Source organism: Mugil cephalus, chromosome 2 (genome assembly GCF_022458985.1).
Source record: "Mugil cephalus isolate CIBA_MC_2020 chromosome 2, CIBA_Mcephalus_1.1, whole genome shotgun sequence".
Taxonomy (NCBI): Eukaryota; Metazoa; Chordata; class Actinopteri; order Mugiliformes; family Mugilidae; genus Mugil; species Mugil cephalus.
Genome location: NC_061771.1, coordinates 4,506,873 through 4,528,370, shown reverse-complemented (window position 1 = coordinate 4,528,370; position 21,498 = coordinate 4,506,873). Strand labels below are relative to the sequence as shown.

At 39.4% G+C, this 21,498-nt stretch overlaps 1 protein-coding gene across 1 annotated transcript in view; it reads right to left on the bottom strand.

Moving 5' to 3' along the window:
• Nucleotides 1-21,498, bottom strand: part of LOC125003765 (zeta-sarcoglycan) — a 314,436-nt gene that overhangs the window by 85,079 nt on the left and 207,859 nt on the right. Inside the window, exon 3 of the mRNA XM_047577925.1 lies at nucleotides 17,189-17,290. Coding sequence (XP_047433881.1) covers nucleotides 17,189-17,290 — 102 coding nt within the window. The remainder of the gene's footprint in view (nucleotides 1-17,188; nucleotides 17,291-21,498) is intronic.

Below are 21,498 nucleotides of genomic sequence, written 5' to 3'. Positions count from 1 at the left end.
TGCTCCAAAGTGACCACTCAATTGAATCCTTTCTTTCTCCTCTCAACATTCACTTTTTTGCAGCCTAACTGCACTAACTTGTTAGTCCATAATCATAACCACTGAATAATGCATACAGGGCCTTTCTTGCCTCTCAAAGAGGCCAAGATGGAAGAATGTGGCTGCTTCAACATAAATACTGATTCAGGGGCTGCTGGAAGCTTCCATGTTCTGATTTTCCATAAAGGCCCAGTTTTGTTAAATAGAACAAGAAAAAAAAAAAGAAGTGATGTATTTTTTTTCTGCTTGGAAACACTTTGGAGAAGGAATGGGACAACATTCGGAGAACTTTTTACCAGTGCACTGAAACTTTCAAAGTGTTTATCTCACTGGATTTGGAGAATTTACTATTATGCTAAAAGCCAGTCAAGTGTAACAATTAGCGCTTTTGCTGTGAAATGATTCGCTCATTTAGCCATGCAGATTCCACGCAATTTTATCACACTATGCATGAAGACAATCAAGACAGAAAAATAATTGTTTTTTCAAGCCTCATATCTAATATTCTTAATGGGCCAACATTTGTGCTTGCATTTGGTTTCCAAACTGAGGCGTTCATCAAAACTCCTTTGGGATCTTTGGCTCATTTTCTACTCGTTCAGTATATCTTGCGGTTTGTTAGTGTCTCATTGCTGTGACAGGGGTTTCCCGATGTTGGCCTCTCTGCGGAGCTCTCAGCCATGTGATGAAATCCCCAGCTGAGTAGCTGCCTTCATAATTACTGGGAATGGTTTACAGGACAGGACATGAGAGAGAGTAAGTGGATTCTTTTGATGGCAAAACATTGCATAAAATGGAACATGGGAATGGTTTACAAAGATGAGAGGAGAGCGTGAGAGTGACAAGTGGGATGAGGGATGAGATAAAAAGGGTAGAACATGGAACCAAATATGTAGCTGAATGAACCTGTTGAAATAATTAATTTTCTATGATATGAAATGAACATGGTGTCATTATGCAGCAGCATGAAAAGGCCACAATCTAATTTCTGCTTGACATCACGCAGCAAGCGATATGAGACAGTTGGGTTTGAGTGGTAAGATTTGAAATCTATCTGTCTGTCTGTCTGTCTGTCTATATAGACCACATTTTGATTCTGTATATAACACAGACACACACAAAGTCATACCGGAGGAACTAGGGATGGCTGGATACCACTTTTTCGCATCCGATACAGATACTGTAGTTTTGAGGATCGGCCAATACTGATCTGATACCGATCCGATACTAATCTGTTTGTTTTTTTTCACTCTAAAAGTTGTTAATAATGTGTGGATGTAATTTGCTTGATACTGACATCTAAAAACATCACAGTACAACAGCTATTCTGGTCCCCAAAAGAAAGAAGGAAAATATGTGACCACAGCTGAAGTTATGCTGTGACTTCATTAAAACTTAAAGCTCACATAGCTTTTAACAGCATTTGTAAACACAGCACCAGCTGCACCTTTCTAATGTTTGAAAAATAAATAAATAAATAGAAGTGCAACTTGGTGCAAATATATAAATTAAATTAAATAATTTCAGTCTATAAACAGAAAAGTCACATTATACCTCAAAAACATTGCAAAGCTGCAATAAATAATTTTATGAATTAACATAAATAATAATAAGCATCTCCACTAGAATAATGTAGGTAGAAGTTACATTTGGCCTCTTAAGACACACAATCAAAACAAAAAAACTCTAGGCTGTAAACTTGATTTGCTACACCAAAAACAAAAAAACAAAAACAGAACAACCCCTTGAGACACTCGTTTTGCAGGCGCTGTACTCAGCTGTTTGACTTTTCTCCTCCATTAGCGTAAAGTTAGGGCTGGACGATTAATCGAATTTTGATTGCGATTTCGACTTCTCATCATCATAAAATGTGTGTTAATGTGCCTCACGGTGTGTTTGCAAGTTCCTGCGCTGTAAAAGCACCGTGAACGCACCTCGAACGAGCGATTTAGTTAAAAGAAAGGTAGAACAACTTCGGTCATTTGGAGACATTTTGGATTCAAAATTGTCGGACGCAGAGCAGAAGGACATTGTTTGCAAAATTTGGCGCGCCGTCATGTCTGCACCCCAAACAACACAACAAATTTATTTAACCATTTGAAGTTCTGCCATGAAGTGGTCTATGACAAAGTATTGAAGGAGCAAAAGACCCAAAAAAGCGCGTCAACTTCAGCCACCACAACACAGTCCAGTCAGTAATGACACCAGCTCCCGGCGACAGCGAGAGATAACGGAGGCTGTTACATTTATGCTACAAACACATATTTGAAGTTGAGTTTTGTTGGTTCAATAAATACTTTTTTTTTTAAATCAACGAATAATCGTGTTTATTGATCGTGATTTCAATATCAACCAAAATGATCGTGATTATTATTTATTCCACAATCGTCCAGCCCTATGTAAAGTAATTCCACACACAATTCCATGACTACAGCTACAGGCATAGGCAACCATGGCAACCATGGGACAGCTGGACAACAGTGTTACAGCATGTGGCACAAAGTGTATTTGAGGATATATGAGATAGTTTGGGCTTATGGATCGGATCGGATGGGTTCTAATAAAGAAATCCAATACCCGATCCAGTCATTTTGGCCTGGATCGCACTCAATACCGATCCAGTGGATCAGATCGGACCATCCCTATATATATATAGCATTCCAGCTGTAGGTGACTGTGCTCTCATTTGTTACTATTTTATGAGCCCACAGGCAGGAAAGTAAAGTACAAACACAACAATTCCACATTGTGCTGCATTCAATTGTGTTTTTCCCCTGAAAGGGCAATAAAAGAAGTGATGTCTGTCTTCACAGCTTTCTCATTTTCTCAAACATCAAGTCTAAACAACCTTGGGAAGCCAGTGTAATCCATTCTGAGAAACAACAAAGACAGGAGATGGTGGATGTTCTTGAGATCTGAACAAATGCTTCTGCTGTTGTTGCAGTGTAGCAAGCCTCTGGATACAATCACAAACGTGGAAAAATCAGACAGCCCACTAGTTCTCCAAGTATGGCCAACTCATAATGGTGATTGTGATAAATCATTCAGATACTTTATCTACCACATAATCAAAATTGTCAAGCCCTGTTTAGATTCCCCTAGTTTTAAAGAAAACATTTTCATTCTTTTGTCCAGCCTGCCTTCATCCACTATGTAAATCAGTGAATTAAGGTCAGTCTGTAATTAATCTGGACAACGTCCAATCCAAGGATTGGACCAGGGGGGAACAGTGAAGCATTTGGCAATACATTCTCTAAGGATAAAGTACAAAGTCGCACCTCTTTCATCTTTCTCTTCATGTCATTTTTTTTCTTTATACTTTTCCTTGATCTCTATTTTTACTGTCTTCTCTTCAATTAGTTGTGAAATCTAAGTCGTCCAGGCAAATGACGTCCCCCTGCATATTTACATCCTTGTTATATCGTGCTTTGATCTCCATCCGGTGCTTAGTGCTTAATCTTACTTCCTTCTGCTGTGCTACTTACTTTCTTGTCCTTTACTTTCTACTTGTCTGTACCTCTTTGACATCTGCTGAAGGATTTGTATTGTATAGCGCTGGGCAACTTTCAGTGAAAGCATCTCTAAACAATGCTGTGATGCATACAGTATGGACCATGTACAAATACCTGTACATACAGCATGTCTGTCGATATAATCACACTATGGAGCGTTCTACAGTCATTTCCTTTAATTGTTGAGAGTAGAATTCCTTTCTCCTGTCGCTCTTTGTCTCTTTGGTTTAGTCTTTTCTCTCGTTATGTCAGTTTTGGCTCACGACTTCAGTCTACATTTCATCATGCTGTCATCTTGGTCTTTACCCTCCTGGAGACTCATCCACTGGTTGCCCTGTCTTTCTTCAGCGTTGTCTTTGCATCATATACTGTTCGTGATAAACTGACGCACTCACTCTCAGTACCTCTTTTGTCTCTACTCCCTGCTTGCGTCCTCTCAGCAGGCCTTAGTACTTTGTACTTGTTGTTAATATCTTAAAGCAGCCACAGCCGATTGTTCTACAGAAGTGCAATTAAATATTTAAATGTGCTTATCTGACAAGCTTTGATGGGATGCAGATCAGCATTGAGCGTGAGGTCCATGATTGGCCATTGTGTTTCCAATTTAAGAAAGCTTTTATCACTTCAACCTCATGCATTGCCACACAATCTAATCTAATCTAATCTAATCTAATCTAATCTAATCTAATCTAATCTAATCTAATCTAATCTAATCTAATCTACAACAGAATATTCTTGACTAGCATGCTCGGTTTACTAGATGTCATCTGCAATATCCAGTCACAGTTTCTTTGCATCGTTATGGTATTGTAATTGGCTGTTCTGTTTTGCAGCTGTGCCAATAAACCCTAACATCTTAGGGGAGAAGAGCATCTCCAGTTATCACCTCAGCTGTACCGGGCTGGCATTTGAGTACAGCACTGGGATTCTCTGAGAGGCAGATCTATTGCTATGTCACTACACTGGCTCCAGAGAAAGTGGATATCCATGTCAAGGCAAACTTAATCTTTCATGATTTTACCAGAAGGAACACAGTGTGACATCAAGAAGGGAAACATGCCTGGGTACGCTCCTTTTAGTGCTTCAGTAGGAACCAGGGGACTGTTGAGCTGCTGGAGGCAGTTTCTTCTTGGCAACAACATTATTATCGAGTCTACTAAATTGTACACTTCCATTAAATATAAAATCAAGTACTAATCACACTCTCATAACTACCCGATCAGCTATCAGAAATAAAGATTATTCAGATTCAAACTATCTGAAGGTTTTATCCATTACTAACTATAATGAAGAATAAAACTGACTCGTGAAATAAAAACTATATTATTCAAGTGAGGCAGCTCTCTCAATCATGGTTTTTCAGAAGTTCATCCCCATCTGGAATGCAGAGGTTGGTAGAAAAGCAGGCGTCTCTTCTTCTTTTCCCATCTACTACCCCGTCTCTGTTGCTGTATTCTTTTATGTATTTATTTATTTAGGCACTTCAGTAGAAGTAAACTAGCAGCAAAGTGAAAAAGGGTTGTTATAGTCAACAAATCTGGTGGACTGATGTCACGTACATTCTTCAATGTATCAAAAGCTTTGGAGAAAATAACCATTAACGGTTGTCCGTCTGTCAGTTTACCTCAGAAGTTCTGCATTGTGGCTGTTTTTACCTTTGCTGAGCAAAATATGACTTGTCTCACCCTGTCTTCTTTGGAGTAGTAAAATCATGAACTATTGCTTTTAAAGTCTTAAAACTTGTATAGCTACTCAATAGAGCTTGGGTGTGATGTGCAAAAGAGAAGCTGCTGATTTTGCAGTCTTCTTCCACAGACCTTAACTGCTACACATTCAGGAGAATATCGAGTTGTCAAGTTAATTTGATGCAAACTTTCAAAATGTCCCAAAACTCAACTGGCTTGCACCAAACTGTTAATACACAATACTGTTGTTGTGGAATACTGTCAGCATTACACTGACAAAAGAGAAGAATGCATCGACTTTAAACAGGTTGAAAATCATCTAAAACAACCTGCCATGAACCCTTTACAAACACAAAACTGCAAAATGTGCATAAAATATGCTCACAGAAACATGACTTATGTTGGTGAATTAAATGAGGCAAGCTTTAGTCTGGTTATCAATGGTGTCTCCCAGGTGGATGGTGGACTGCAGGAGTGGTGAAGTTTCTCACTACTGCGCATTTGAATTTGATTTTTCTGGGAAACTGGGTCACTGTTGCAATATAATGTAACTGAATCCCAAATGACTCCAGCTGCCATCCTTAAGCAAAGCGGAAAACTACTACTTTTTATTACATCCTTTAAGCCTTTGGGGGTGCACATTTTACACTCCAAACGCAGGTGTTTGGTTGAATGATTTTCTGAAGGGAATTTGTGGGTTTCATTTCAGTATAGTAGCAGTGTTGCAAATTGCCGAGATAAATTAGCATGAGACTTTGCATTGACATTTACGTGTCTGAAATGCATCTGGTCCACTCCCAACCTCTTTTATTACCATGTACTTTCTCTCATGGGTGCATGATTGCACACATACACACACAGAGCTGGAAGAACACTACAATATGTAATTATGGCTGATAAACATTGTACCCATGATGTTCACACTGGTAATTAAATCTAAGCTGTGTGTGTGTCTCCTCAGTGAAAGCATGTGTATGCTCAAGCACATGTGTGTATGACTGGGAGTCTGTTTAATGTCATAAGGCCAGTGCAGTGTAATGCCACACTCCTGTCTCGTTAATTAATTCAAATGTCCACCCCTAATTAATTTCACACGGTGGATTGTGACCGTACCCCTGGAAACAATTTGTGAATGCGTAATACCTACAGGAACAAGGTGTTCTCTGTGCTGTGCAAAAATGCACCGGGAATGCTTGCTTCTGATCATGTTTGGTCGATTTTAACGGGAATGAAGGCGTGTTTTCAGTATAGCCACCTAAACATTCATATTGATTTTACATTAAATGTACACCCATATCAGAGACAGAATTTATTTAATGAATGTCAGCCATGTATTAATATGTAACTGTGTATATGGGGAGGTCAAACGTCAGTAATAATATTCTAGGTACGCATATTCTACAGTGCATTTTGCTGATGGGCTTACTTACCAGTACTCCTTTGTGTTTCTATAAGCTCGCTTTCACACCACAGCTGTTTGTCTGGTGAGGACCACTTCATAGCCCTATGTAAAGGCTTAAGTAGACATCATAACCTACGCATGCAGCCATTTATAATTTTACTCTGTAAAAACGCCACCCATCCACTAGTCTGCACTGCACCTTTTATGTCAGTAATTTTTGTTTCTACTTCCTGCTTCACTTTACAATGGCGACTGAAACCTTTGTCGAAATTTCATCAGAGAAGAGTCATACAATTGCTTGCATCTTCGAACCTCCTCACTTAACCTTTCCTCGATGTGTACGAGATGGAGAAGCAGCTGAAAATACTAAAGGAGAAACATGCCACTACCAAGCAGACCAATTACAGCTCTTGTGGTCTGCATCACCACAGCGCGTAGTTATATTTCTGGGGAGGTGCACGTCAGCTTTGGCGTCAGGGTCTGTGTAGGGCACTGTAGATGCAGTGTCAAGTTGATGTAGATGCCTAAACCGCCTGTAAGTATTAAAGGCTTTATCATTTTAAAGGTCCAAGGATGGTTATTATACTCAATATTTTAAACAAAATATATTTCACTCCACATACTGCACAGACTGTTCATTCTTCCAGGCCTGTATACTCCTGGTTTTAGTGTCTGCAGTGTTAAATGCAAAACGGCTGCTGCTGCTCACTCCCCTCGCCACACATGCTGGGACAAACTAAGGAGATGCCTAGCTCCTCCTGGACCTGGGGCGTTGCCGTGACACATCAATGGAGAAAGAAAAAAAAAAGGGAATGATTTTTTTTTTTCTCACATTCTGCGAGTCTTTAGACACACTCTGAAAATGTAACTGTGTGAAAAACACTGAAGACGGAGATTGTGCATAATATGCCCCTTTTAGCCGTCATCAGTCGTGTGATATATGCTCTGTGCAGTTATCATAAATGCCTCGCATGTCAGAGCATACTCCAACATACTTAATATGGTGTGGTAATTACCCTGAACAAATGCATTAACACACGTCACTAAGTGCATACTTCTGGCTCTGGAATGAAACATCTTTGCCTTGACAGTCCCTTTACCTAATATACGTCCTCATTTTTCCACTGATGCTATCATTGAAAATAGCTGCGGGCCAAAAGATAAATTTGTCTGTACAAAGCTATCAGCTCGCCTTATCATTACGCCAATTACTGCACAGAAACCAAAATTGTAGGGCACTCAAACTTGAATATACAGTGAAATATCAGCACTTCATGCTTTAAAGTGAAGCATTTGCATATATCATAGTTGCCATATCAGAGTTGAAGCCTCGGCCGTTACACACATAGATATGACACAGATAGAGCAAGTGAGTGCAACAGACAACTAACTTTAGGTTTAGGTAATACAGTCTGAAATGAAACAGCACTCAAGAAGAAACTCAGCCAACTATGAATGACCCTGAGCTTGTGTAGTTCACTAAATCAAATGTTAACTGGAGTGCTGGCACAGAGCTGATGGCCTTGTGCTCAGTGGTTACTACTGTCTTTATGCCAGCAATGCAGCATTTATGGATGTGGAGGGACGTGCTGCCTTGAGCGAGGATTAGTTACGAGGAAGGGAGGCATTCAGGAGCAGGTATTGCTCTTTCAAAATTAGTGTATTAAAGCAGACGTATCATCTCATGGGCGCTGCTATGGGGAGGTGTAAGAAAAAGAAAAGAAAAGGCCATTAAAAATAAATAAAAATGTTGCAGCCTTTTGTAGTTTCGAATAATAGAAGCCGTATCACTCAAAGCGAAGAAAACTCACAAGACTGTATTTTATCTTAAATTGCCCCAGCAGTTTTTGCGAGGGTAAATTTAGTTTGGCTTCAAAAGAAAGTATGTGGAAGAGTATTTATGATGGCCCTGTGATATCCATTTTAATGACAGTATTATCAAAACTCTCAGATTTATCATGGGGCTGCATGATGTGCCCTTTTTCTCCAGTCAAGTTTTGTGATGAGGGGATTTATTGTGGCTTTTAGATGACGTGACCTCTGAGACAGCTGCTCGAGGGAGGGATGGAATGATCTTTAGGAGCAAGGGATTAATATTCGTATTCATTTTCTCTCGTTTCCTCTATCATCTCAGGGGCCGGTGTGACGTCCGTTCCCCTGACATTCTTTAAAATGCTGCTAAATGTTAATGGGGACTATTTTTACGTGGGTCGCGACCACATCTGGCACAAACGCTGACACACAGGACAAACGAGGTTTTGGACGCAGGCCCAAATGGAAGGAACAAATATGCACAAACATAATACACACCTACATTAAAAAAAATAAATAAATCACCACATTCATACTTTTGTTAAAAAAGTAATCCACACTTCCCCATACACCAGTTATGGCTTCAAACCTTTCTCAATTAATCTTTTGTACTCCTTTTTTATTTTCAATATATCTTCAGGGGCTACAATGACATTCCGTTTAATCATTTTCTTTTTTTTTTATTGCTGAAAGGGAAATGGAAAAGGCCTAGACATCTGACAAAACCTCTGCAAGCGTCCGTGTGGAGCTCTCGTCTTCTGACAGTTATCCGTTTTCACAGTCTGGAGGCTGGGAAAATTCTCAGGCAGTGAGCGTCACCCACCAAAGGTGACATGCTGTTGAAATCAAATACATTTTAAACTGTGTCGGACTTGGAGATACTATATATTGGTGTGTTCTTTCATGGAGTACTGGTGCATTACCCTTTCTGGAGCAATATGAAATAGAAATAATAAACATATTGTCAAAGAAAGCAGCAGCAGCCCGCTTTGATGTGGAGCATTTTAGGCTGGTGAGTAGAAGCTGGGTGAGACCAGTTCAATTTCAGGGTGAATGTCCGATGGAAAAGAGTTAACCGGCAATAGAAAATATCAACACTTCAAGGATATTAAGGGAATGTTGAAAGTCCACAGGTGCAGAGATGTCAAATTCTTGCTGACCAAAAAATAGCAAGAAAGGCCTCAAAAGACTGTGATCAGAATATCTTTTTGTTTTTTTTGCTTTTTTTATACAGATGTCCTTGTACAGTAAGGCTACTATACGATGATTCCCATCAGGAGCTGATATACTGACATCATCTAATATCACTTAAAAGGCTTCTGAATGACTTACAGCTGTAGATTCTTCTTACCGTATAACAAACTCACTCTGGATGACATCCAGTTCAAATTAAACGTTCCTAAGCAGCTCGACTTCCTTTTGACAGTGTGTCCATATTACATCAAAGGATTTTTCTTTTAAAGTAAATACATCACCTTGGCAGGGCAGCATTATATAAAGATGACGAGTACTGCGGACATAACAACATGCCACTCTCTATCCTTGGAAAATGAAAGAGGACAACATCAGAAAAGCTATTATTCTGTGTGGAAGTCGGCTAACATCATGCGCCACAGGTGACGTGCAATTAAAAAAAAAAAAAAAAAAAGCTCTTGACTGTTAGAGTTTGCATCGCTTTCGTTATCACGAACAAAAGGCACGGATACGAAAACAAACAAAACGGATATCACCTGCTGCTGTTTTTCCGGAAAAAGGTGCAAGTAGGAGGCACCCCGGGTAACGTGATATCAAAGTGAAACAACAGCCTCGCAGTCAACAGTCACAACAACAGTCACACTTTCCACAGTGCAACAGATCCACAGCAGTGGCCCTGGAAATATAGCCTATACCAAGGTCTGCGTCCATTCAGTTACATTTACCCAAGATTGTTTACAATGCTGCAAAGTCAAAATCAATAGGCCCTGCCAAGACGGGAACAGCCTAATGTTCCATTAGAACTCTCTGCTATTCAATTACAGCTCCAGAGTTGGAGAAGTTTCAGCTAGCTCAGGTCCCCAGAGGAGTAGCACAGAGAAAGTATGAGGCAGAGAGAAGGAGTAATAAATCTAACACCGACAAACAGCAAAAATAAAGTTATGGCATCCTCCCACTTTCACCTACCCCCCCATATTTCCCAGCTTTCCTTGAAGTAGGAGTAGAGGATATTGATAAGAGAAGTTCTTCAGTTGCTTAGAACTTTTTCATTATGTTTCATATTTCATTTCATTGCTGGTTTTATTATGCGTTCATTGAGCCCCACCCTTAAACACTGCCTTCTTTTACCATCTTACCTCCCTCCCTTTACCTGCAGACGTATCCTATCTCCACTGTGTGTGCCAGGGATTTTTATTTATTTATTTATCTTCCCAGAAAGTGAAACCCTTCTCCAGGCAGTCTGCCACATATAACAAGCCCTGCCTCCAGGGAATCACTATCACTACAGGTCCGAGACAGAAATACGGACCAAAAGCGACATAGCTAGAAAGCCACGTTGAGATAGAGAGAGAGGAAGAAATGTCAAAGACAGGGGGTAGAGGCAGAAAAGGCCTAATAAAAGGGAAAGGAGCCACATAAAAAGAAAAGTCAAATCAAAAGACATAGAGGAACAGCAAGAGGGCAGAATAAATGAAGTTTTCTTTGTGCCTCCTGTGGTGGTGATAGGTCATCATGGGGTCCCTACGGGGACAATTATCGGGCCTGGTGGCAAGAAACAGTGTTTGTGTGGGAATGTGTGCACTCATGCTTGTGTCACAAACGTGAGAGTTTTGTGGGAGCAGAGATGAGAGCATGAAATAGAGAGAGAGAGCAAAAATTGATGTGTACTTAAAATACAGTGACAAAAAGGTTTAAGAAAATGCCACTGCTTCTGGTTTGCTATTCATGCAGACATGTTATTTTGCATGCTGCGTGAATCCCTGTATGACAAAGATTCAGAAAAGAGTCAAGCAACCACCAACACTGTGAGGAAATACTTTACCTGTCCACTGAGTGGCAGTGAAATACCCTCCACTCTGCATAACCAACCAATCAAACCAACCAGCCAAATCGACATTGAGTAGCATAAGATCCCATAAAAATAATGACAACTCTAGATTATTCCTTTGTTTTAGTGTAAATAAGTACATTATGGAAATTTTCAGTAAAGGTGCCCTTTAATATTCTTCTTCCTCCTCCTTCTTCTACTCCTTCCACTGCTCCTTCCCTATCTCCTTCTCCTCATCATTGTTTCTCTCTTCCTCCTTTCTTCTTCTTCTCCTCTTTTTTTGCAAATTCATTTTGCGCAACAAAGTATGTGTAGGTTGGAGGTGAACTGAAGAATCTGCAAGTCACTGGGCTGCTGTTTGTTTCTCATTTCCATGCAACCCCCAGGTGTGTTTTCATCATTGCCTACCCGTAACCATCTACCAAAGATGTATTTAAGTTGACACTGGGAATGAAAAAGAAAAAGAAAGGAAGTTGTTTGTTTTCCTAAGCTTACAGAGCTAGTGGATTGCACTGAGGGTCAATTTCCAGGAGCTGACAGGCATCACAGCCAAGTGCCCAACATGTTCTGTCTGGATCTGCAACTTTTTGTCATTCCCTCACACATTTGTTTCATCTGCACATAATGTGCACCTAGTGCCCAAGCGGTGTTGGTATGTACGAGGTGCACCTTACAAGTACACAGAGAAAGGTTCCGGGCCTTACTTGAACAATGTGTTTGTGTGGTGATATTGTCAGTTGTATTACCTGACAAACATACCCACACATACGTAAACCCTAGCCTTTACAAAAGTCATATTTTTTGTGAGAATTTGCTAGAATAGACCTTCTAGAATTAAAACAAATCCAAATATGTTTGCGGCAAGGTTTGTTCTGCCCAAATTATAAGCGAGGTCCATTTAGGTTGATTAGACTACACGGTAATCCATTTACCTGAAAGGCAGGTAAAATTAAACAAAAACAACACTGCAATTAAACCATTTGACCATCACAGCAGGCATGAACATCAAGGCTGCCATAATAAAAATGCAATACCCTATCATAGCTCAAAATGAATCTTATAGCCACACTGCAAATCTAAAGGTTAGGGATCGCTCTTTCTGTGTCCCCCATTTCCCTTGCCTTATTTTGTATCTCCTTTTTTCTATGCACACCTTTTCCCCAAACTATTTATGCCTGTTTGCGTGTCTCTTACCCCCCTTCTTCATTGCGACCTCCTTTCTATCTCCTTTTTTCCCTTCCACAATTATCCTTCTCTCTCCCGCGTCCCGTATTTTCCAACCCACCCAGTCAATCCAATTTCTCATTGTGTCACTGTTGCCGTTAGTGTGTGGTTTATGTGCAGTGTTCTGTATTTAGCTCTCACTGGGAGCCACAACGTTTCATTTACCTCTCCCACAATGCACTGCTGGGGGATGGCCCCGATTATGCAAAGCCTGCATGTGTGCGCGTACATGATGTTTTTGAACACAGCACAATACAGCTGTGTGGGAGGGACGTCATCTTCATCCTTCCCTCCGTTCTCCTGCGTCTCTTCTTTTCCTAAAATCTGTTCTCAAAATTCGGAGAGTGGTTAAACCTCTGTCTCGCCTTATGTTTGGGAATGTTAAAGTGCACTCAAACTCTTGCCACTGGGGACACCAGAACACAGATGGAAGGGTGGATCTACAGCTGTTGTGGTCTGAGGCTCCTCCTGAAATCCTTCCTTTTCTCATCTTTCTTGTTGTCCTCTTTCCTGCTCCTTGTTGTATTGCAGAGCAGAACATGATATGTGTGCCTGTTCAATTCCTCCAGTGTGTAGGCTTCCTCTTCTCCTTTTGCGATTCATTTCTGTGAATCCAAGTTTCTCTTCGTCACTTGTTCACTTGTATTCTGATGCGAGATCGGGCTAAGTGCACCAATAACTTCGGCCAGATGTCGAGTTATTGCCTTTGTGTTCTCTTTGAAAGGCTCTTTGTCTATGGGCACTTATTGAGAACGGCATAATGCAAGGCTTATTTGAATACATTATTGTGTAGTGGTTTTGTAATGATTTTCAAGATCAGTTACCATGAGGTCACAAATCTTTGATTCATATGATCATTAACATAAGACATGGAAGTCTTGTTTTGTGCCAACCTATATATACACAGGAGAAGATGTTACAATCCCTTGTGCCAAGATACCTGGCAAAACACATTTAAGTAGCCAACCAGAAGGCTAGCAGTCAACTACCAGCTAACAACCAACAAGAAGACCAGATACACCAGATACCTAGTCTAGTCAATGGCAGTAGGCAGTATGAGGCACATCATTGGGGTTTTCAAGGAGGCACCTCCCTTCAACCCGACACCTTAGTCTTAGCACTGAGTTCCAGGATAAGGATACAGAGCCTGGTTTGGGTAGGGGACACACACACACAGACACAAAATTAATCTACAAACTGCCCCACAACTAAAAAACATCAACCTTGTACCTGTGGCTCAGACCAATCCAAAACACGCGACTACATAAACTACTCAGCTACCTGTAGTGTGCTTCCCAGCTAGCAGCTAGCATGTTTCCTCCTTAGCCACAGCCACTCACTTTCCCACTCTGTCACCAGGGACATGTTGTTTGCCCTCTGGCTACTCCTGTGTATGCCCACCTCACTAAAGAGAGTAATGGTGGACTTTGCCACAAATCCACGGTAACCCATCTCCAATGTAACAGGTTCGCCATGTACCAAAGAAAACTCTCAATGGTTATACAGCACATCAGCATCTAAAAAGGTAGCTAAAGCAACATTTGCAGTTTTGTGAGTTGACCCTGTTACACTCTCACCAAATTCCTGTCTTCACAACCCCTTTCTCTCTGCATTTTCTTCTATCCACCTTGCCTTATTTTATTTTCTCTTCCTCTCCATGGTTCTGCCTTTTGTCTCCCCATTTCTCTCCAGTGAATCTGTTCACAAAACAAGCAGTAGACTGCTGTGTCCTCGAGGAGTTTAGTGGGTACTTCGGATTCTGTATGCTCTCCCCCACCGCAACCACTCTTCACAGCAAAAGCGTGGCAACTGTCAATATCAAAATAAGAGCACGCCCGCTGTTTACAAAATGTGAGGGCAACCTGCTGGTTGCTTTCATGCAAAAAGATAAGCTCAGCTTCGTACACAAACTTGCACCTTACAAATATGCATTGGCTTTCCCACAAACACAAAACATCAATATCTGCTATATATATATATACAGTATATGAAAAAAAGGAGCAACTACATATCAATATATACTTGAGAGGTTGCACAGATTCAAACACAATCACGTACATACCATATACAGACACAAATAAGATGTTATTATGCAGTATGACAGTTTAAAAGAAAATTAAATCGCCATGCGGAGTAAATGCACAATGGAATTTCTCAACTTTTTTGTGCCACATTGATATGACTTCAAGCTACACCACTGAAAAGAAGAGATACAGTTTGAAATATGCTTTTAGAAATTAGACTAAGATAGTAGATTGTGCCCAGAGATTACAAAAGACAACTTGCTTTTCACTGTTAATTTGACATGTATGTGTGTCTTTGGTCTGGAGCAACTAAAATCTAAATGTGTTCAATAGTTTTAATGTTCAAGCCTGGGGATTACCTTAGTATTCACGGCCATCATGTTAGATCATATTGATGTAAGTGTGCAATTATCTATTAATTAAGTTTAAAAAAAGCTATCAGGAAAGAAAAAAGTCTTATTATATAAATCATTTTTCAGCTCTTGTTAAACCAGGTTCCACTTAACTATATTAGAGCAGCCTCATTTTAGAATTACAATCGAACTATTTGTTGTATTCAATTTAAAATAATGATGTATATTTGTACAATCAGTACAGCATTAATATTTGCAGCTTTCAATACTATGAAAACTGCACCATATCAATTCACACCATTTAGCATTCTTTTTGGCACTGTTTGGAAACTTGAATCCCTCATTCTTTTGTCTAATTTATGAGGTGACGGCAAAGACTTGACTCAAATATCCTCAATGGGGAGAAATGTATAAATTGTGGCAAAAACAAATCACAAAGTTTGGGAGAAGATATACAACAGCTGATGCAATAATATCACAATTTATTCAGAACTGGAAATAAAAAGTAATCACGTCAGATATGCACAACAACTGTCGTTCGCAATCAACCGTTTCCACTGCTCTCCACTGTTAAGTAAAGAACTATGAACAATTTTAGAGACCTGAGAGGAGTCTGAAACTGTATCTTGCTTTTCTATTAAAGTGTTCGCCAATCCTCCCTTTATCCCCATTTTAAAACCCACATTCCTATTTTCCTGTTCCCTAATTATTTTTTCTCCTCTTCTGTGTTGCTCATAAGCATTGACTCACTCTGGAACATACCAACATTGTCCTTGGCATAATTATTTGTGTGTGTGTCAGCAAGTTTGCTGAACCAGTATTAGATAATCTAAAATCTTAAAAAAAAAAAAAAAAGTATTCTTTCACAAATGTACAGTCTTATTAGCTGTCCGACTGCATCACACCATTAATCTCTTGCTGTGCAGTGATGTAGCACCCTATCCAGCCCTCCATTCACTTAACACAAAAACACCCATACATTGTGTTTGTGGCAGGGTGACGCTACCTTTCTGCTTTTTGTACATACAGACACGCAGCCAAGCACACTGCACAAAGGGGCTGCCCTACATAGAGTGACAAAGTGTCCATGTTGCCACTGCTGATGAGATCAATGATGATTCTGCATGATGAATGGAGATATGGTGGAGTGCTAGATCATATGTACAGCTATTATTTGTCACATGCATGACAAATAAACCTTGACTGCTGGGTCCAGTATCTGGCTTCTGCGTATTAAAGGGGGCAGAACGCAGAGGCGTGTATGTACACAAAGTAAATGTGGTTCGCAAACGAACCACATTCTTTGCAGTGAACGAGAAGAGCAGATTCCCATTGAGGAGAGCCTAAGCTTCAGTGGCTCCTGTGAGTCCATGTAATCCATATGACCAATCACATACAAGGACAGACTAGGATCATGCCATTAAAGGAAGTGGAGCAGTCACTCAAAGGACAGTGAATGAAGTCATACAGGCCACATACAGCACACAGAGAGACAGAGAGACAAATTCGAATGGAGCAGAATTAAGGCATCGGACAAAAGTGAAGAAATGAGCAAAAACTGAATATCCAAGACGAGACATCTGGTATTTCTGAATGCCAACCTGCACTAAAGACTTTTATCTAAAATGTCATGTTAAGACTTTGGCCTTTCATTTATTTGATTTGTTTGCTGCTGTAAAGTTGTTCATTTAAAGCTTTAACTGTACTTATTTTTTTTTATTATTAATATATATATATATATATATTTTTTTTTTTGGAACAAACAAATGCATAAAAAAATAAGGCTTTTATGAAAACAGTGAATGAAAAATTAGTCACCAGCACATAAACCACTGATTCAAAAAGAGCTGTTTGGAAGCCATAAGAGCCGGCTCTTCTAAAGGAGCCGAGCCAAAGGAGTCAAATCTTTGAAAACCGCCAGACTTCCCATCATTAACATTAACGGTAATATTTAACCAAGGACACCATGCACAATATATAAAAGCAGTTGAACTTAAAATAACTCAGACACCCTGAATACCCACCATGGTTGTTTCTATGAATTGAACTGAGCACACACACACACACACACACACACACACACACACACACACACAAACGGTCATATGTTCTTACCCTACGAGACTGGATCTCTTTGACGTATAAAGGCAATAAGAATTCTGACACTCCCTCCAGTCTGACTCCTTCCTTTGTCACTCGCAGATTCCCCATACCATCCTAAAAAAAAAGATATGAGACAGAAACAGAAAGCCAGTGGTTATTCAGAGAATAACGTAAAAACAAATGAACGAAAACCATAAAAATGCATTTCCTCGTCTTCCTATAGTGATTCCTTAGAGAGGCAACATGCATGGTGAGAGATTTTAAACTTTCAAAAGGACTTATTTAAATACACACTGAAATCTAGTAATAATAATAACTCTACTAACATGTGTTATTTCTTTGTTTAACTGATAATTACAAAAAAAATAGACTCTGTATCAGAATCTTTCTGTTCTGTAGAATCCGATGAATGGAGGGAACAACATCCATGCATTTATTTTTATGAATAGATAATTAGATCAATGCCATTTATTGTGTAAATCTGCTCTGAACTATAAGCTATATGATCAGAGGTGTGTTTTAATGTTGATTACCAAAAGTTCTTAAAGACATTTTCCACAGAATGCAAACCAGGCGTATGCCCATCTGACAATGTGTGCACGTTATTCTGGCACAATAGTTTTTCCACAGCAAGAAGACCAGTAGAGAGAACATCTATCCATGCTTATGCTAAGGCTAAAGGTGAGCATGAGGACAGAGAGACGCTGGTTCTGTTAGCAATGCTACAGTTTGAAGGGGACAACTGAGCAAATTCAGGTGGAGTCTGGAACAACGAAACAAAGATGTTTTCATCGACCTCATGATGTAAAATAAGAACAAAGTGTAACCATGTTGTTACGACAAAGAATGTGACCTCAATTTGTTTTCAAGGCATAGCAATAAAACAAATGCATGACAAATTATAAATAACACTTAACAGGGACTGCAACATATTATCATCAAATATGTATTGCCACATTGAAAGTTGCACATCAGAGCTGTAGGTATGTATCCTACACTGTAGTCCACACCATAGTCTGACGCTTTGATTTCTAAGCTTTGATCACATTATTATTTTTTTTTTTGTGATAGGACACAGCGGCGTTAGCAGCCTGGGTGGTCAATGTACAAATCAAAATACTAATAGTATTTTGGGCAGTTCTGTTTTTTGAATTTTAGAGGTTTTTGAACAACTGTATCTATACACTATATATGGCAACACTGGCAACAGCTGTGAGTGGTCTGAAATGCATTTCCTCATCCATGTCTCAGAAAATATACACTAGAAAATATACACTCATGCAGTCTCCTACAAACCATCTGTTCAGATGTTTTCTCTTTTAGTGCGTGTTGCAGTGTTTCCAATAAAATGTCAGTTGTTGTATTAGCTCCAATTCTAGCACATAAGCATTGGTGTTTACCCTGGGACTGCCTGCTATGCCATATGCGTGGCATAGATTTATTGCAGAGGGCAAGCTCAAAACTAAAGTAGTGAGGCTCTGGGGGAATGGGTGTCCTCACAGCTTGACTTGGTATGGCAGAGTTAAAGCAAACTGACACGCAATAATTGATAAACTCACCCTCTGGAGTATTTAGCCATCAAATATAAATTAACTGTAGAAAAGTTCCAAAACAAGCTTACGTTCCAAAAAATACACAATTCATATCTTGTCCCACTTCCTTCACTTTGCTATCAATACAAATGTCAGAATTCTAGACATTTACACTTTTCATCTCATCTCATCTTCCATACTGCTCAATCCTTCATTATAGTTGCGGGGATTGCTGGAGCCTATCCCAGCTAGCATCGGGCAAGAGGACAGGTCGCCAGCCTATCGCAGGACCCATTTACACTTTTTGATTAAGATTTTCAAAATTGTTAAAGATCTCCAGATCCAGCACTTATTAATGAGCAGTGTAATATTGATATAAAACAAGAATAACATCCGCAATCGTATCAGTTTTCCTAGAGGACATTAAACTATCTAATTTATTCAATGTCAACATACATGCTACTATAACTAACTAAATCTCTAAACACAGAATTCAGTTCAATTCAGTTAGATTCAGCTTTATTTATATATCGTCAATACCAATACAAACTGAAGATGCTTTACAATGCCCCAAATAAGGGAGTTGTGAGGAGAGCTGAAGGCTTTACCTCCCATTCTGCTTTCTGAAACTCTAGGAACCACAAGCAAGTCTGCACTTTGAGATCGAAGCGATCTTTTGGGAAGATATGGCACAATGAGGTCTCTGAGATATAATTGAGCTAGGCCTTTAAGGGAAAAGAAATAGTTTTTATACTGCCAAAACCTCAAGTGAGCTATAGTTTTTTTATGCTAACAAACTAGTTCTTTTATCGTTGTCAAAACAACAAAGTGCTGAAATTGTAGATAACCATTTAGCTTACAATACAGACGGAAAACCCCAGCAACACATCAGCTTGTCAGAAAGACAGATGAAAGAAACCCCTGCCGAGGAAACCCGTGGAGTTATAGGCGAGTGGAACGGAGGTGGGCGAAGGCTCTCTGCAGGAGCCTCATCGAACAAAGGCCATTGCACTGAAATCACAAAGCATACGTTTAAGGTAAAAATTGTACCTATATCAGACTGATATGAAGCTTCAACAGGCTTCAACTAACACACATTTACTTTACTTTTTAAACCTTCACTGTGCAGTTTCTTTGAACTATTACTAATAAGCTTTAGTTCTTTATTCTGCAGTATAACAAAAAAATCCAAGTTATTATCTCATGTTGCTATAGGCTAATGGTGGTTGGTATTTAAATTTAAGCAAAAATAACGTGATTGTGCGATTGCTGCCGTGTTGGATATACAAAATTGAGCACCACAAAGAACCAAGAACTATACCAGGGTATTTTGGTTGGTGTGAATTGTGTGGTTCCATACACCATGCTGTAAGACGTTGAGGATTTTTTCTGTCTCACTAACGTAGAGGTAGTAAGGCACTTTGCAATCTCCATGTCATCTAATTTCAACATAACAGTATTTTACAATTAAATTAAAAAAAAAAAAAAAAATACAAAGAAAAAAATAGTCACATAAATCAGCACTGTAATTTTATGTTAAGCATATATTTAGGTTGCTTGCTTTTTATCACAGCATCATTTCTGATGAGCTGGCTGGCTCTGTGTGATAAATAAAAAAGGCTTTGTGCTGGTTTGTGATTGGTTATGTAGCATTTCACAGATTCCACACAAGTGACTGCTCAAAAGATTGTTGGATCAGACTTACATGGTAAGATTAAATTCCTTTCAAAAACCCATGTGGGGTATTAGGATAGTGGGGGCTCTTACAGAGCAAAGAGGCAGCTACTGTACCATATCAAATGGCTGCTTAGTAGAGTGACACTGGAGATAGCTCAGAAGGGAAACAGTGCCTATGATCAGGGGCCTTGTAAGGCCTTGTTTGGGGGGGCTACTGAGTACTAGGTGAGCATTAGATAAGTATATGTCATGGCCACCTAACAAACTATAGCAATAACTACTGAAAATGAAATACATAGTTCAAAAACTCAAAAAAAAAAAAAAAAAGAACATTGCTGACTATTGTACTGGAGATTAAGCATGGTGTACTCATAAAAAAAAGAATGAGGCGGATGTTTTTTTTTAAATATAAAGGGAAAAAAAAATATTTCAATATGTCTTGCAAGGTGATTCTCATGGTCTAGCCACACACAAAACAGATTAACAAAAAGGAATACTAATAAAGAAACAAAGTTAATCAAAAGGAAAAAAAAATGTTAAGAAATTAACCAACTTTCTAAAGGGCAAATATAAGTCACAAAGCTGTGAAAAGTGTTTGCTTTAACATTTCAGACATTGTGTATTGAACCTGCTCTGCCTTCAATTGTGTCACTCAGTACCAACAGCAAATTACTCTTCCTTCCCTGGCTCTCTGTTTTCTTTTCATGTTCACAAACACTGATGAAACTGTCCATGAAGATAGGAATTCTGTTCCGAGTGCTGCAGCAAATCATCATTAATTGTTAGGTGCAGCAAACCGATAGAGCCTTTCAAATTGGAAATGTACTGGTTGAATGAGATAGAAAAGACACACTGAGGGGGAGATATTGGGCAGATAAGACAGCGGGGAGACAGGAGAGGCTGTGGGAAAGGGCAGATTGAAACATCCAGAGCTCAAATAATGCACACAAAAGAAACAATACAAGTCTAAAAACGTGTAAAAACTGCGATGGCAGTACAGTCAGGGAGTGTCTGGTATATGAGGCTTTATTTATGCAGCATGAGAAAAACATCAAACATCTAGGCAGAAACAGAACTATCAAGAGCAACAAGGGGTCTTACAACAGATTGAGC